This window comes from Gossypium hirsutum, chromosome A09 (genome assembly GCF_007990345.1).
Source record: "Gossypium hirsutum isolate 1008001.06 chromosome A09, Gossypium_hirsutum_v2.1, whole genome shotgun sequence".
NCBI lineage: Eukaryota > Viridiplantae > Streptophyta > Magnoliopsida > Malvales > Malvaceae > Gossypium > Gossypium hirsutum.
This window is the reverse complement of record NC_053432.1, coordinates 3,774,710-3,792,793: the sequence shown is the minus strand read 5'-3', so window position 1 is coordinate 3,792,793 and position 18,084 is coordinate 3,774,710. Positions and strand designations below refer to the sequence as shown.

General features: G+C 33.7%; 1 protein-coding gene across 1 annotated transcript; it reads left to right on the top strand.

Annotated features, from left to right (window-relative positions):
* The first annotated feature begins 11,623 nt into the window (after positions 1–11,623).
* Positions 11,624–17,615, top strand: LOC107889862 (exopolygalacturonase). The gene is made up of 6 exons (XM_016814411.2): positions 11,624–11,749; positions 11,817–12,122; positions 12,200–12,715; positions 12,803–12,956; positions 17,009–17,127; positions 17,526–17,615. Exons 1-6 carry the CDS (start codon positions 11,624–11,626, stop codon positions 17,613–17,615), a joined length of 1,311 nt encoding a protein of 436 aa, XP_016669900.1.
* The last annotated feature ends 469 nt before the right edge of the window (positions 17,616–18,084 follow it).

The following is an 18,084-nucleotide window of genomic DNA, read 5'->3' as shown; positions in this document are numbered from 1 at the left end:
TATAATCATTTTGTATGTATATGATTAATGAGAGGTGTGGATATGCTTGGCAATGATTAGCCATTGGAATGGTTAATCATGATCATTTTGGTGCTTTATATGACAAATTCTAGTTGATTCATGGAAAACCATGAAATAGGTAAAGTTTACCTTAAAAACAGATGCTGACAGCAGCAGTGGTGTGGATTAGAAAAATCACTAAAATAGTAGGAATGGAATTAAATAGTGAATAAATTATGTAATCGAACCTTGATGAATCGAATTTCACATGGAAGAAACGAAACGATCATATGAGTCGTATTTTAAGAGATATTTAAGTTTTCGTGGAACAGGGCCAGAGCGATTTCTGGATCCCCTGATCTGACTTTGGAAATTCACTATAAATTAACCAGAGATAATTAGAGGTCATGCCATATATTTATAGATTCCTTTTTGAGTCTAGTTTCCTTATAACAAACGGCATAAGTATTGAATGCCTGTACAGGGATATATATAAGTCGTAATGCATGAAGGTCAGAGCAGTCGAACCCTGAAATAGGGGAGACTTTAACTAATAAACTGTACTAATTTTCTCAACCAAAAATTCTAGAAAACAATTTGTAGATGGACATATGAGTCTAGTTTTAGGAAAAATTTACGGAACTTGTTTTTAATTTTTGGAACTCGAGATATGATTTTTAAGGTGACAGTGACGCAGTTAGCCAGCTTGTCTGGAAATTTTTAAATGAACTGTGTTTTACAATGAAATAAGTCTGTTAACACCTCGTGTTTGACTCCGGCAACGATCTCGGGTATGGGGTGTTACACTTGTGATCCGTGTAAATGATACACTTCTCATCGTACAAGTAATGCTTCCAAATTTTCAATGCAAATACCATTGCGGCCAATTCCAAGTCATGTGTTGGGTAATTCGCCTCATGAGTCCTAAGTTGACGAGACGCATAAGCTACCACCTTACCCTCTTGCATCAACACACAACCTAAACCAACGTGTGATGCATCACTGTAAACAGTAAATTCTTTCCCCGACACCGGCTGAATCAAGACAGGAGCCTCAGTCAAAACTTTCTTGAGCTTCTCAAAGTTCCCTTGTTGCTCATCAGTCCAGTTAAAAGGTACGCTCCCTTCCACAAATCTTCAGTAGTACCCAGCTAGACCCAGAAAACTATGAATTTTTGATACAGTCTTAAACTGCTTCCAGTCTAACACAGCCTCAATTTTTTGAGGATTAACCCTAATCCCCTTAGCAGATACTACATGGCCAAGAAATGTTACCTCACGTAACCAGAATTCACACTTGCTGAACTTGGCATACAGTTGTTTTTCTCTAAAGATTTGTAGAACTACTCGTAGATGCTCATCATGTTCATCTTCAACCCTTGAATACACTAGTATGTCATCGATAAATACTACAATAAACCAATCCAGATAGGGTTGAAACACTCTGTTCATCCGATTCATAAAAGCTGCTAGTGCATTCATCAGTCCAAAAGGTATTACCAGAAACTCGTAATGACCATAACGAGGTCTAAACGCCATCTTATGCACATCAGCCTCTTTAACTCTTAGTTGGTGATACCTCGACCAAATATCTATTTTAGAGAAAATCGATGCTCCTTGTAGTTGGTCGAACAGATCATCAATTCTAGGCTGAGGGTATTTATTCTTAATGGTCAACTTATTCAGTTGTCTGTAGTCAATACACATACGCATGGATCCATCCTTCTTTTTCACAAACAAGACTGGTGCTCCCCACAGAGACACACTAGGTCGAATAAATCCACGGTCTAGTAATTCTTGAATTTGGGCCTTAAGCTCTATAAGCTCTTTCGGTGCCATCCTATAAGGAGCGATGGACACCGGAGCTGTATCAGGAAAGAGCTCTATCCCAAACTCTACTTCACATTCTGGAGGTAACCCTAGTAGCTTTTCAAGAAAGATGTCTAGAAAATATTTAACTGTCCTAATATCTTTTACCAAAGAGTCCCCAACCTCCGAAACACTATCGTATGCCAAGAACGTTTCACAACCCTTGCGAACCAACTTCTCGACCCTTAGTGCAGTAATCATATTACTCAAATAATTCCATCATTCCCCAACTACCACTACCTCCTCATCTGTCTCAGTTCTCAGTATAACCCGTTTAGTGGCACAATCCAAATTTACCCGATGTTTAACTAGCCAATCCATACCCAATATTAAGTCGAATTCTCCGAAAGGCAGCTCCGTAAGATCAGCTAGAAATATCGTTCCTTGTATCTCCAAGGAAACATCTCTAAACATCTTATTTACTCAAACAGACTGTCTCAGTAAACTTAGAAAGTAATTCCACTCAGAGTATTCTCAACCAGAATCCCTAATTTCTCAGACACAGAGTATGCTATGTATGAATGCGTAGACCCAACATTAATCAATGCAGTATAAGGTATATTATAGATAGAGAAGTACCCATTATGACATCTGGAGCATCTCTATCTTCTCAACGACGTGCAGCGTAAACTAGTGATGGCTACCTCACATCAGTATGAGTAGCACCTCTGCCCAGTGCTCCATAACCCCAGCCTATACCATTTCCACCCCTGACCTGACCACGGCCTTTCGGCGGCTGCTGAACACCTCTCTACGGCTGACCCGTACCCATACCAGTAGCTTGCATCTAATCAAGCCTCTGTAGACAATCCTTAACCCGATGCTCCAATGATCCACACCTCAAACATACACCCAACTTCCTCCAACACTCGCCCTGATGGCATTTTCCACAATCAGCACAAAACTGCGATCCAGTAGTAGCAGCAATAGGGGTCCTAACTCTAACTGGCCTATCAACTTTGGGCTTTTTCTTAAACCTCTGAAAAGAATTTGAGGGCTCAGCCTCCCTCTTACCTCTACTTCTATCTCTACCCTGACGCTCAGCACGCGTTACATCCTCAATGATTTTTGCCTTATCAACCAATGCTGCGAAATCTCGCTCCCTCTGATGTGCTATCAAATCTATTAGACCATCCCTGAGGCCATCTTCAAATCGAACACACCATTCGTATTCTGTTGCCACTATCCCACGTGCATAGTGGCTCAGTCGTAAAAATTCAGCCTCATATTCAGCCATTGTCCTATCTCCCTGAGTTAAGTTCAAAAATTCCCTCCTACGGGCATCCACATAGCCAGAACCCATATATTTGGCCTGGAAAGAAGTCTTGAAAAACTCCCAGGTCAGACAGTCGGCTTGACTGCCCTCTTTGACGGTAAGCCACCATTGTTAAGCCTCATCTCTCAGAAGAGATACTGCACCTTTTAGCTTCTGATCAAGGGTACAGTCAAGGTCAACCATGATCTTTTCTGTGACCTCCATCCAATATTCAGCCACATTAGGGGCAAATCCAGCAATACCCCTGAATATTTTTTCCCCGTTAGACCTGAGTCGTTCAGTAATCGACCCACGGTCCACACTACCAGTACCAGGCCCAGCGACCCTTTCTAGAATCCTCAACATTGCTTAGGACAGTACGTTGTCCCCAGCTGCTCGATTTTGAGACCCTGTCTCAGCCATAGGTGAAGCTGGTGCCTCTCTAACATCCTTATTAGACTGGTGTCCAGAAGACGAAGACCAAGCTCGAGCACCCACATGGCTTCTACCACGGCCTCTACCACGAGTACCTATAGTGCTCATTATCCACTCGCGCTTTTATTTGTATTAAAAGTTTTATGCCAGTCAGTTATTATTCCAATGTTTATTACAGATGTTTTATGAATAGTAATATTTCAGAGTTTGTTTTCGCAATTCGCCGTTCAAAGTTTACTCTAGCTAAAGAGTTTTCCGTACAGTTTTTACTACTTAAAGTAGTCTCAGTAATATCATTTCAATACTATTATTTCAGTATAAATAATTGGAAAACTTACAGGATCGACGCGGAGACTCGGTGTACCACTCCTTCAGTAAAATATTTCTACGATTTTGAAAACCCAAACCCACAGCTGAGTTTTGTAACTTGGCTCTGATACCACTAAATGTAACACTCCAAACCTAGCCTGAAAGTTATGGTCCAATCTGTAATGCCACATTAGAGTGTTTTTTCTATAGCACTAATTGATGAAAAATTTGTTCTTTATAAACACTTCTTTAGGTTCTTAACAAAAGGTTAGACGACCGAGTTCATTGTGAAAACTCAAGTTGTTTAAGTAAAATACCGTTTATTGTTAAACTTTAAAACTTTGTTTGTTATGGAAGCTTTTAAAATGTGTTGCATGAGCATGATGTTTCCAGAAAAACATTCGTTTGTATTTTTTTGAAAATCTGAGTCCTATTACTAATAGGATAAATAAAATAAATAAATTCCCAAATTAAAATGAACTTTAAAAGGGCTTATTACATAATGAAAACCCAAGAATAAATTCTTAATCATAATCTATAATAAATTACTACGTCGAGTGGCCACCTCTAAGTCCTCCGTCGCCTTGATCTATCTAAGCTTGGGGATTTCCTGTACAAATGACAAATGGGTGAGTTTACGAAAACTCAGTGTGTGAAATCCCAAAATAGCAGACAATCAAAGTAAAATCTGGGCCTAAGCCCTTTTAGTTTCAGTTAGGGGCCTTAGCCCCTTTTTCAGTAATAGTCGCAGTCTTGGCCTGAGCCCATTTCAGTAACAGTGACAGTCTGGGCCTGAGCCCTCTTCAGTACAGTATGCAAACAAAGAATCCTACCCAATCCATCCGCTACACACCATCTCCGTACTAGCTCTACACACTATGTGGGGATAAAATCGACCCATCCAACCCTACACACCAAGTCGTATGAATTTCGGTACTTAAATAGTACCTGCAGCAGAGCTGCCAGTAATAGGCTTATAGCCTTTCAATTCACTTCCTCCAACATTATATATATAACCTACCCCATGTAATGCAACATAAAATCATACGTGTATGCAAAAAAGTCACGCTCAAAAATAATCATACATAATATAGGGGTATTTCAGTCAATTTACCTCATAGGGGTATAATGGTCATTTCATCCGTATAGGGTCTAAGTACACTTACCAGCCTAACAGTAGGTCCACAGTCGTCGTAGGCGACTCGTGCAACCTTAACAGTCAATCAGTGATAATGGGCCTCAAGCCCATATTGCGGCTCATGTGGGCCCATACTCCCATATGGCCCACATAACCTAGAAATGGCCTTAGCCGTGTAGTTTACATAGCCTGGCCCATATTCTACTGCACTTTGAGTGATTTGTCCATGTGGACCCACAACCCCATTTAGCCCACACAGCCCAGTTTGGCCTAAAATGGCCTAATATCGTTTTGGCCCATGAAATCACTCATGGCCATCTCATCAATAGTACGGCCTCGTTTTACTACTTGACCTGCCACATAGGTGGCCACATGCCCGTGTGGAGTCAATAATGCACTCTTCAATTTTTCGACTTTTGCCATTTAGCAGTTTTTGCAGTGTGATTACATACTTGTTTGCGAAAAGAGTACAATCCTCACAAACACCAATCTACATTCAACACGATCCAATGTCAGTCTTTAAACCATTAGGGTTAGACATTTTTTTACAAGCACTTAGTCCTCAATATATGACGTTACCTACCTTGTTTGAGCAAGTATGGTTTACTCCCTCTTTAAACCAGTGATCACAATTAACTTCCAAAACCTTGACAAGAATCTGTATTACATCCTAGTTTTATTAACTTTCATCATGAGCGAAATAAATATACTGTAACAAAAATATCAAACTTACCACCACGTAACCTTAAGAACGATTGTTAAAAGTAATCGGCCTACCCACAGAAGAACCGACTACACAATATAGTAGTGGCAAAGGGGATGATTGTACCTAAATCAGGAAATAGCAATATTGTAAGATGTTAAATGAAAATAGTAGTGTACCGAAAGAGAAAAAGAATTACCACTTACCCACACCAATAAAAAATAATAGGCTAAAATCGTAAGGGAAAAAGTAAAAGAAAAGGATGTAATATTTGGCTTGTCCTTTAGTTGTAAAGAAAAATAGTTATTGGTCAAAAAGAAAACAAGATATTCAGCCAAATATCAATAATCGGTTGGGAGAGAAAGAGGAGAAGAGAAACGGCTCCAAACCAATACCTAGCAACCGGGAGAATAAAAAGGAAATAGGATGTTCGGCTACAACAGTTAAGATAAAGAGAGAAAGAGAAGGGTGAAAAGTACTCGGTTTCAAGAAGTATAGTTGAGAAAGAGGGAAAAAATGAGTGTTCAGCCAGAAGGAGATAGAAGTAATAGCAAAAACCTTCACCCTAAAAGCAAAGTAGACAAAACCGCACTACACCCTAAGGAAAACCAAATAATCGGCTACCAAAACAAAGAATGCCCCTAAAACCAAAACTTGAGAGCCAAACTCAGTCGAAACTATGTGTGCCCATACTTCCCAACTTCAGTACAACTCTTTTTCTCCCTCAATCGGATCTTACTTTTTTCTCTAACCGGACATTAGCCAAATCCCGTCAAAATCTCCCCACTTCTCACCCTCCTAACACTCCTAAAATCACTCCTCAACAATTAATTCAAACCTTAACAATTTTGGTAACTAGGACACTCCCACAATGCACCCAGCAAAATAATAATTCTCTTATGCACTGCTAAGCCTCAATCCTCAAACCCCAAGAACACGCCCACACGCTACTTGGCACTAGACTAGTAGGCTTTTTATAACTTGAAACCCTTACATTAAATTAAGAAGCCTACCATCAAATGACAAGGGCTTGGTTAATAAGGAGTAAAATTTTTGCTCAAACCAAGTCTTGAACCCAAGACTTCTCAGACTCTTCCCAGGACACTTAACCACTGAAGCAGACATGTATTTGTGTCACAGGGATTTCGGGATTTTGAAAAAATTAGGGTGTTATAAGTCGAGTGAGGTACGGACTACGACGGAGACAGAGGGATGGTGGAAGGTGAGGTGATAAGGGGGTGTCTCAGAGCTAGGGGAGTAGAGGTTGTTTTTCGAAAAGGAGGGGGAGGGTTTAAGATGGTTCGCAGCTTGAAGGTGGGGCAGAAGGAAATGAAGAGGAAAGGGGAAAGAAGGGAGACAGGATGAGGGAGAATGGGGGTGGGGGAGAAGGGGTTTGATTAGGGGGAAGGTTACAATGGGAAGGAGTGGAGAAAGAAAAAGGACGAAGGGAAGAGGGAAAAAAGAAAGGAGAGAGGGGGAGTTTGGTTATGGGTGGCTGGAAAGGAAAATGAAAGAGTAGGAAGGCTCGTGGGTAGGGGTTGTCACACGAGGGAGAAGAGAGAAAGGATGTTATGTACGGTGGGAGAGATGGTGAATGGCAATTGGCAGCATCAGGGGGGCTGTGAAGAGCAGGGGCTAGGGTTTTGGTTTTTGGGGGATTAGAAGGAAGAAGACAAAACCCATAAAAATTAAGGTTTAAGGGTTAAAAAGGGTGACACTGTCGTGTAAAGGCCCGTATTGGGCAACACGGCCATGTCACACACCCATGTGCAACTCTTTTAGGCCATGTGTGATTTAAAATTTGAGCCCAATCTTTACATGCCCATGTGTCCAGGCCGTGTGGCACACACGGTCGTGTGTCAAGCCGTGTGTGTTACTCCTCGCCTCTCCCACGCCTGTGTGAGAGGCTCTGTGGGGTACATAGTCGTGTCTTTTGCCCGTGTAACTTACTAACTTGTAATTAAAATTGTAAAATTAGCTCCAGTACTCACACGGCCTAGGACACGCTGATGTGTTCAGGCCGTGTAGACTACCTTAGGCCATATAACAATCGAATTTTGGAAAAATTATGTCCTAAGACTCACACGGATGCCCGTGTGTCCAGGCCGTGTGACCTACACGGCCATGCCTTCCACACTATATAACTCACTGTAGAACACTCCCTTATGCACACGGTCGGTCAATCTCAATGAAAAGCCATGTACCGGTCAAGACATGTTTTGCCTTAGCATTTAACATTGTCTTTGAACTTTTATAATTTTATTACCGTTTGAAATTTGAATAAATAATAATAATAATAATAATACTAAACCTTTGATAACTAGCATAGTTGAGGCTATTAACAAAATAAAAAAAAAAAGTTATTTCACACATTGAACTCACAACTCTTATATGTTTAGTAAGTTAGTATTAGATAATCTTGTGGTTGAATGTTTGAAATATTTTTGTTCTTAATTATTTTGGATTTATCAAATGATAAATTATTATATCCATAGTATGAAATGATTTTGGGGTGTTTGTTGAATAATTGCTTATATTTGTAATTTTTTTATTAATATTTACATTATTGATGATTATTTTTTATTTGAAATTGATTTAATCTTATTTATTTAATATTTATAAACATATTTTGTATACATATATTAAATATTTTTCAAAAATAGCGGTTAGTCTAAAAAGGTACACCAAAATAGATTAATATTGGTATACACCAGTACCAGTAGAAAAATGGTACATATTGTAACAATCTGGTTTTCAGTGATATCACAAATTACAGTTTCATGGCATCATTTTCGTAAACCAAGTCCCTAAATATTAAATAGGGGTATTTATTGAGTTAGTGTATCCTGAATTGTAAAATGGCTAAGCGATTTAACTGAAATTGTGTCTAATTAAGGCTCAAGAACTAAATTGTAAAAATCCAATCGTTATAGATTTTTAGTTGACAAAAGACTTGAGGATTAAAATAGTAGTTAGCCAAAGGTCCAAAATGGTTATTAAACCATTTATAATCGAGAGTTAGCAGATGATGATGTCAACTCCCATTAATTAAAGTTAATAGATAGATTAGATTAATTAAATTATGTTAATTAAGTTAGCTTAATTAGTCTTAAAACCAAAAAGGGATGAGATTCTTTTTTAAATCAGGCACATATCTTGCATCTGACATGATTCCACTTTCAACCGGATTTTGTGGAGAGCAATGAATCATCACCCTTATCCTCAGCCACATCAGCTACGTTTGTAATTATTCGAACTGCCAGAAACTAAAATTTATGATCTATCAAACTTCTTGATGTCCAAAATCTTTGTTGTGTCACCGAACAAGTCGATCTGCGAAAGTTGAATCTAGCTATGATACTAGTTTATTGGGAAATGACCCGTATAAACAATGAATAAATAAAAGTAGAGAAGAACGAACACAAGTACTTTATGTGAAAAACCTTCAAAGAGAGAAAAACCATGGGCAAAGGAGGCTTTGGCTTTTTATTAATGAGTAAACAAACGATAGTAAATTATAGAGAAAATAACATAAATCTACAACATGTATATTACCCAAACCCCTTAATATAAAGCTCAAAATCTCAAAGAGAAAATCGATAAACAAAACTCTAAACCTCATAGGGCAGTCACAAAAGGGGTATAAAATACTCTCCATAATTACCACTAAACTCTCACCTCTTATGCGACTACATCTTGTCGTTCTAAAAGAAAAGCTCTCACTAATTGGCACATCAAAATAGGAATATAATGGCCCCTTTAAATAGGCTAATATTAGAGTTCTGATCATATTAAAATATCCTTGGAATAATCAAATAACTTGGAAAAGATAGCAAAGTTTAACTGAAAGAAGAATACGAGGCACACCCCTCAAATCTCAACCTTGACTCATATTTATCATGTCTTCTTTTGGACTCCTCGTCACGGGCCTAACTCAAATTTTGGATAATGTCAACCAAGTCTAAATCGTGCTCAAACTTGGAAACTGGAAGACTCTTAGTCTTTAAATCAAAGTTGTATAATGAAACAAGGGCTGGTAATACCCGGACAGAAGAGTAAATATCAACTATCTCCACCTAGCTGTAACCCTCTACGACCAACCTTACATCAAAACATTTTGCGAACCATTTGAGTCCTTAAAACCAAAAAGGGATGAGATTCTTTTCTAAATCAGGCATATGCTTGACATCTAACACTACTCCACCTTGAATTAGATTATGTAGAGAGCAAACTCCACCTTGAATCAGATTATTTAGAGAGCAACGAATCATCATCCTTATCCTCAACCATATTATCTACCTTCGTAATTATTCAAAACTGCTAGAAACTGAAATTTATGATCTATCAAACTTCTCGATATCCAAAATTGTTGTTGTGTCACTAAATAAGTCGATCTATGAAAGATGAGCTTAACTTTGATACCATTTTGTTGGGGATTGACCCATATAAACAACGAACAAGTAAAAGTAGAGAAGAATGAACACTAATATTTTTTATGGAAAACCCTCAAAGAGGGAAAAACCACGGGTAAAGGAGGTTTTGACTTTTCACTAATGAGTAAACAAACGAGAATACAATATGGAGAAAATAACCTAAATGTACAACATGTACATTACCCAAACCCTCAATACAAAGTTCAAAATCTCAAAGAGCAAACAGATAAACAAACCCTAAACCTCATAGAGCACTCACAAAAATGTATAAAATACTCTCCATAATTACCATGAAACTCTAACTAAAACTCTTATACGACTACATCTTATCGCTTTCAAGGAAAAGCTCTCGCTAATTGGCACATCAAAATAGGAATATAATTGCCCCTTTAAATAGGCTACTATTAGAGTTCTAATCATATTAAAATATCCTTGGAATAATCAAAGCTTAACTTGGAAAAGATAGCAAAGTTTAATTGAGAAAAGAATACGAGGCACACCCTACACGTCAAGATTGAAATTCCAAAATTCGATAAGTATAGAGACTTAGAATGATCCAATTAGAGAAAATGGACTATATCTACAATTGTACACATAGTACAAGACTAGTAATTGAATTTAACAAAACGTATTAAATTGTTATTGTTTCGATTAGAACTAAAATTTTAGAATTTAAAAATTATAGAGATTAAAATTGACCAATTTAAAAAGTACATGCACTAAATTGATCAAATAAAAATATAAGAACTAAATACACAACTTTCACAAAATACAAAAACTCATCGCAAAATTTAATTATTCTAATTTCATTGGGTTAAAAAAAATTAAATCATTGCACAAATGAATTTTGTTTAAAATTAAAAGGTATTGCACGAAGCAACCATTATATTGTAAGCATGAGATTATATGCCAAAATATACAATAGTGTTTAAAATACGTGTATTAAATTATAAATTAAACTTTTAAAAAAAGTAATTTCAAGGGTACTGAAACATAAAATATTAAAAATTGGGGGAATACTGAGAGTCTTTTGGTAACAAATGAAGAGGAAAGCTAATCATTTAATGATATTAATAATTTTAATCCATAATATTGCTTCAGTTTAGAAAACTTATCAAACTTTTAAAAAAATACTTTTAAATTAGGAAGGAAAATCACTTATAAATATTCAGATTTAACTTCTTTATATATAAAAAAATATTTAATTAGACATGATATTAATTGTCGTTATTCAAGGTTATTTTTTTTTAACTTGATGGCTGGTTCATGATTTATTTACCTTTTTTGGACCAATGATATATTTACTTATAAATTAGGAAAAAAATCCTTCCAAAAAAAATTTGATTAAGAGTTGATTAAGGAACTTCAATCACGTTAATTAAGATTAATTATCATTAATTAAAATTGGAAAGACTTCATTAAAATTATAAATAACGACATGTAAATGGAGCACATTAAACACAAATAGCAACATTCACAATAATGGCTCTCCAAATTGTTTTCTTTTCAATTTTCTTCTTTGTCTCCTTCACTATAGCTCAAGGTGTAAGAACTTTGAATGTTAAAAATTACGGAGCCATTGCTGATGGCCGAACAGACAATAAAAAGGTACCAATATTTTTTATTTCTATTTTTCAATTAAATTATATAATAATGTATTCGTGAACATTTTTAGGCTTTTCTTCGAGCATGGAATGATGCTTGCTATCAGAATGGAGGTTCTATAGTTTATATACCTAAAGGAGTGTACATGGTGGGATCAGTTGAATTTGCAGGTCCTTGTAGAGGACCAATAATGTTTTTAATCAGTGGAGATTTAAAGGCTCCAAATGGACCTTATTCCAATGTTGAGAAATGGATAGGATTTCAACATGTAAATAACTTAATAGTTAAAGGTGGTGGAACATTGGATGGTCAGGGACCTTCTGCTTGGCCTTACAACAAATGTCAAAAGACCAACAATTGTGACCCTCTTCCAATTGTGAGTATAATTCTTTCAATTTTATCCATTTTTTTTTTTGTTTGGGTATAAATTAAAATAATATCTTTTAATTTCAGTCAATTAAATTCGACTTTGTGACAAATTCAAGGATTGAATCAATAAGATCAGTCAATAGTAAAAATGTTCATCTTGCAATCTACGGTTGCAACAATGTAAACGTGTCGAAAGTGGATTTGTTAGCTCCTGCCGACAGTCCCAACACCGATGGAATCAAGATCAGCCGGTCGGCTGACATTCGAATTACCAACTCTAGAATAAGAACAGGTGATGATTGTATCGCCATCATCTCTGGAAGCTCCAACATTGATGTGTCCTATGTTTATTGTGGTCCTGGACATGGTATCAGCATTGGAAGCCTTGGTAAGTATAAAAATGAAGAGAATGTTAATGGTGTGACTGTAAGAAAATGTACCCTCAATGGAACAGACAATGGTGTTAGAATCAAATCATGGGAATCTCCTTATGCAATCACTGCTTCAAAGTTTTTATTTCAAGACATTTTTATGGAGAATGTTAGAAACCCAATTATTGTTGACCAGACATATTGCCCTCACTCTCCATGCAATCAAGAGGTAATTTTAATTAATCATAATTTGGGCTAATTTTCATTATTGATCAGACATAACCCAACGTTGTCTCTCTCGTTCTTTTTTTTTCAGACAGCTTCTCATGTCCAAATCCAAGATGTTACATATAGGAACATATGGGGAACTTCGAGTTCTCAAGTTGCAGTTTCGTTTGAATGTAGTAAAAAATTTCCATGCAAGAACATAGTGATGACTGATGTTAATTTGGCAAGTGTTGGAGGTGAAGGTCCTTTAAAATCTTCGTGTTCATACGTTAAAGGTCGTTCCTTTGGCCGACAAAATCCTCCACCTTGTTTCTAGTTGGATTCTTTAAAGTCTTTGTTCGAAGTTATGTGGTTTTATTATAATATCGGTCGTAGGTTTTGTTGGAAAATTTTAGTAAATGTAGCATGTAGCCTTTTTTTTCGTAATAAAAAAATGTATTTGATTTGATTTTTTTTTAGGGATAAATATCAAAAGTATCAAGAACTTTGATTTAATGTACAATTTTGTATAAGAACTTCGTTTTGTGCAATTTTATACATAAAATTTTGATTTAATTTAATTTCCATAAATTACTAATAGCATTATCGAATTAACATTATTACATTGATATATTAAATAGACAAATAATTATATTAATTTGATGTGAAATTTAATGTATATATTTATCCTTTAAATGTGTGTACTTAAATTGAAATTAGAGTTTCATATATACATATGAACTGCAATTCAAGTATCATTTATATCAAATTACTAATTATACATGTAAATTTAACATGGTGTTGGAGATTGTTATTCATTGATAAAGATATAAAATTTTTAATCTTTTAATTTTTTTCATTATCAATTTGAAGTAAATATGTTTGTCGATTTAGAAATCACCATATTCGAAACAATATATTTATTAGGACTAAATAGTAAACAATCAAGTTAATATGGTAAACCATTATTAAAAATCATAATATATAATTCCTTTTGTTTCTTTAATTAATTTTAAAAATTATATTTAAGGATTTAGGGTTTTTGAATTAGGATTTATGATTTTAAGGTGGTTTTAAAATTTTATAAAAATTAAATTAATTTATTAAATATTTTATATTTAAAATTATAGATTAATATTAGGTACGCTGATGGTGGTTTTAAACTTTTTTAAAAAAATTATTATACATTCTTTTTTTTAATTATTTTTTATTTTTCATTTGTCAACTCCTAACTCTACTTATAAAGTTTAAAAAGTCTATTTGTTTTTCGTAAAATAATTATAATTATTATATTTATAATAATCTACTGCCCACATTTGTGAATAAATATACGGACTGTGCACTAAGTCTCACCCAAATGAAAACCTCATTTCCCGTTTTAAACTTATTGCCAAATTTGTAATCATTAATGGGAGGAATATCTGGCACATATATGTATATTACCATAGGATTATGATTGTTAAGTATATGAACATTTTTTTAAAAAAAAATTAAGAGTTAATATCTCTTTTGATCCTTATATTATAGCTAAATTATTATTTTGGTATTTGTAATATTTGTTTTTATTAGTTTGGCCCTTATACTTTTATTATGTATAGCTCGTGTTCATTAAAAAATTAAACCAATCAATGACACACTATCACGTGTCAAAAAAATTTAAAAAGAAAAAGAAAAATTAAAAAATCACAAATTCCTTAAAAATCTTAGAAAATATTAAAACTTAGAAAATTATAAAAAAAATAAAAAATCATAATCTATTTTTGAAAATTGTAAATATTTTTTTAAACTATACGTATCGTAACCATTTTTTTTGGAAAACAGGAATCGACATAGATTTTGAAAATGAAAACGAATAGAGGAGTCGCCACCAATCCTTTTTGATGAGGTGTGATAGGGTCACCTCAAATTAATCATTTTAATAAAAGTTAAGCTTTACTAAAACGATAATTTTTGGTCTACGAAAATCAGAAAATGAGTTCGGGAGTCGGTTACACACAAGGAAGGATTAGTACCCTCGATACGCCCAAAAATTGGTACCTAGTTGATTAATTAGTGTCTTTGTTGTCGAAAATTTGAAAACTTGAAAGAATTTAGAATACGATCCCTCTTTGTATTAATGCTAATTTAAGAAATGATTAAATAAATCAAAACGGATGTTAAGGACTCTCTCATTTCGAAGTAATAAAATATCATACCCAGTAAGTTAGGGCACGACATCTCGAACTTTGAGGCTGAGCTTGCCTTTTATTTAAAATTAAGGTATTTTATCCTCTTTTAAAAGGATATTCGGTTAGTTAGGGTGAACGAGGAAAATCGAAACCCAGTAAGTTAGGGCACGTTTCCTCGAATTTCCGAACACCGAACATTGCCTTTATTTGCAAAAAATCTTATTTCGGGGTAACAAAATGTCATACCCGGTAAGTTAGGACACAACACCTCGTACCTCCGAGAATAAGAATTTTTCAAAACTCGTATTGCGATTTAAAAGAATATTCCGTTATTTAGGTTAAATGAGAAAAATTGAAACCCAGTAAGTTAGGGCACGATTGTCTCAGATTACCTAAATACGAAACTTGTTTTATTTTAGAAAACACAATTATGTGCGTCGAATAAAAGACCAATGTAATCATAATTGCATGGTGAAACAAATTGCAGCATTAATATGCATAGTAAAATAATAATAACAAAGGTGATGATATAAATACAATAATAATGACGAATAACATAAACTTGCAGATATATAGAGACATATATAATAAAATAATGAGAACATGACGAAATAAAAATGAAATAAATATGATGATAAATGAAATAATAAAGCAAATTATAGTGTAAATCTAATTTTAAATCGGGGATAAGTAAATAAACAAATGAATAAAGAAACAGTGTGTAGAATTATTTTTTAATAATAATAATAAAAATAATAAATATTATGTAAAATGTGTGAACAAACTTATAATTAAAAAGATTAAATAATAATGATGGTATAAATATAAATAAGTATTATGTGGAACAAAATAATGATACAAAATAAATAAAAAAGAATAAAAATTTCAAAATCGGAAATTACATAAGAGTATAAACGAATAAATAATAAAATAAAATCAGTGTATTATATAAAAAAAGTAAATGCATAAAAGAAAAACCATAATGATAATAGTAGTAGTTATAATAACAGTAAAAATAATACTAAATATAATAATAGTGATATTAAAAAATAATAGCTATAAAAATAATAATAATAATAATAACAATAATGACAATAAAGAATAATAGAAATAATAATAATAATGAAAATAAGAATAACATTTGGAATACAATAAAACACAATAGTAAAGTAATAACAACATTGATAATAGTAATAATAATAATTAATAAGTTAAGTTAATTAGTAATAAAGTAATAAGCGAATAAACATAGAAAGGGAAGTATATAGTATAATAACAATTAATATGAAATTAATTAGTTTAATAATAATAATAATAATAATAATAATAACAAAAATATTAAGTTACAATAGTAAAATAATAATAGTGATAATAATAGTATATTAGATAACAATAATAAAATAATAAGTAATAATAATAGAGTATAAATAATAGTTATGAAAATAATAACGAGTGATAATAATAATAACAGTGACAATAGTAGTAATAATATATTGGCAATACATAATAGAGGGAATAAAAATATAGTAGTAATAATAGTAATAATATTTATAATATATGTATATAAAGAAGGGTGGTAAAAGGATGTGTACATATATATAATAATAATAATGGAAATAGTAATGAAATGGTATTAGAATAAAATAAATATAAGTATAAGTATAATGATAATAATAATAATAATAAGGAAATGATAAAACACTTAATTTTAATAATAAAACATCAAAATAGCGAAAAAGGATTAAATTGAATTTAAAATCAAAATTTTGGGGGGGGAATTCAAAATAAAAAGAAAGGGGAGGACCTATCCGGACGCGTGCATAACATGGGGGGACCAAAAGGGAAATAATCACCTTCCCCTCAAAACGCGCAGTTTAGTAGGGACCGGACTAGAATCCAGAAAAATTTATGGGCCAAAATTGAAAAATAAAAAAAACTTGATTACAAAATAATAAAAAGAGGGAAGGACCACGCACGCAAATTTCCCCTTTTCCAAAAACACGCGGATCCTGTTGGCGGGTCGGGTCGAATTGGGTCGGTGCATGGGCAAAAGGGTAAAACGGCATCGTTTTGGTCTTAAGGAGGCTGACCAAAACGACGTCGTTTTGATTGGCTATTTAAGGCAGATTTTTTTGTAAAAATTTCAGTTTTCTCTGCTTCAGAAAAAAAAGGGGGGGCTTCTCTATTCTCTCTGGCCAAAGCCAGAATCCGGCAAGGAGACTGCCGGGGGATCTCAGCCGGCCACCGTCACCGGCCACAGTACACGGTGGCCGGATAAGATGGCCGGATTTTCGAAAAAGTTAAAAAATTTTAGTTTTTTTATATTTTTTATATTATTATTTTTTTGTTTATATTATATATATATGCGACTAAGAAGGCTCGAAAAATAGAAAAGAAATAAAGAAATAAACTGAAAGAAAATAAAATCACCTTTGTTTTTTTATTTTGATTCTATGTGTTTCGTTTCTTCCGATTTGATGCTTTTTGATTTGCTATTGTGTGCTTTTTACTCTCTAATTTCTGTTCGTATTTTAAAGTCGAGTATTGTTTCTATTTCTCACAAAAATGCCGAAAAAGAAACAATGGTTATTGATTGGCTTTTTATAGCCATTTACAATGAAAAATTTTTATTGTTTCTACTGTCCTTTCTTCATCTCTCTACAGGCGCAAGTGGATGCACTGACTGGGGCGGTGGAGTGGGTGGCCAACTGGCATGGGGCGATTGGACAGGGGTCAGAGGCGGCAGTAGCTTGATTTAGGGTTTTTTTTCTTATTTGTTGATTTTGGGTATTGGGCTTATTGGGCTAGGGTTTCATTTGTAATTGGGTTTGGGGTATTTGGTTTAATTTTGGGCCCGTAAATTGGGCTTGTACAATACGTATGAGAAAATTAAAAAAATAAAAAAAATTTTAAAAATGCATTTTTTTGGAAATTTAGGTTTTTAAAAAACTAGAATTTATGAATATTTTTAAGAATATTATGGGTTTTTTTAAATATTAGGGATCTTTTTGCATTTTTATGAATTTTTTGATATTTTAAAGGAATTTTGTGTTTTTTTAAGTGAAAATACCATAAAATTATTAAAAGTTTTCATAAAATTCTAAAATTTTCTAAATAAAAAAAACCTAAAATTCCAAACAATTTTTTAAATTTTTTTATTTCTTAATTTTTTTTTGAAGTTTTGTATACTTATAATTTTAATTTTTTATAATTTTCAAAAAAA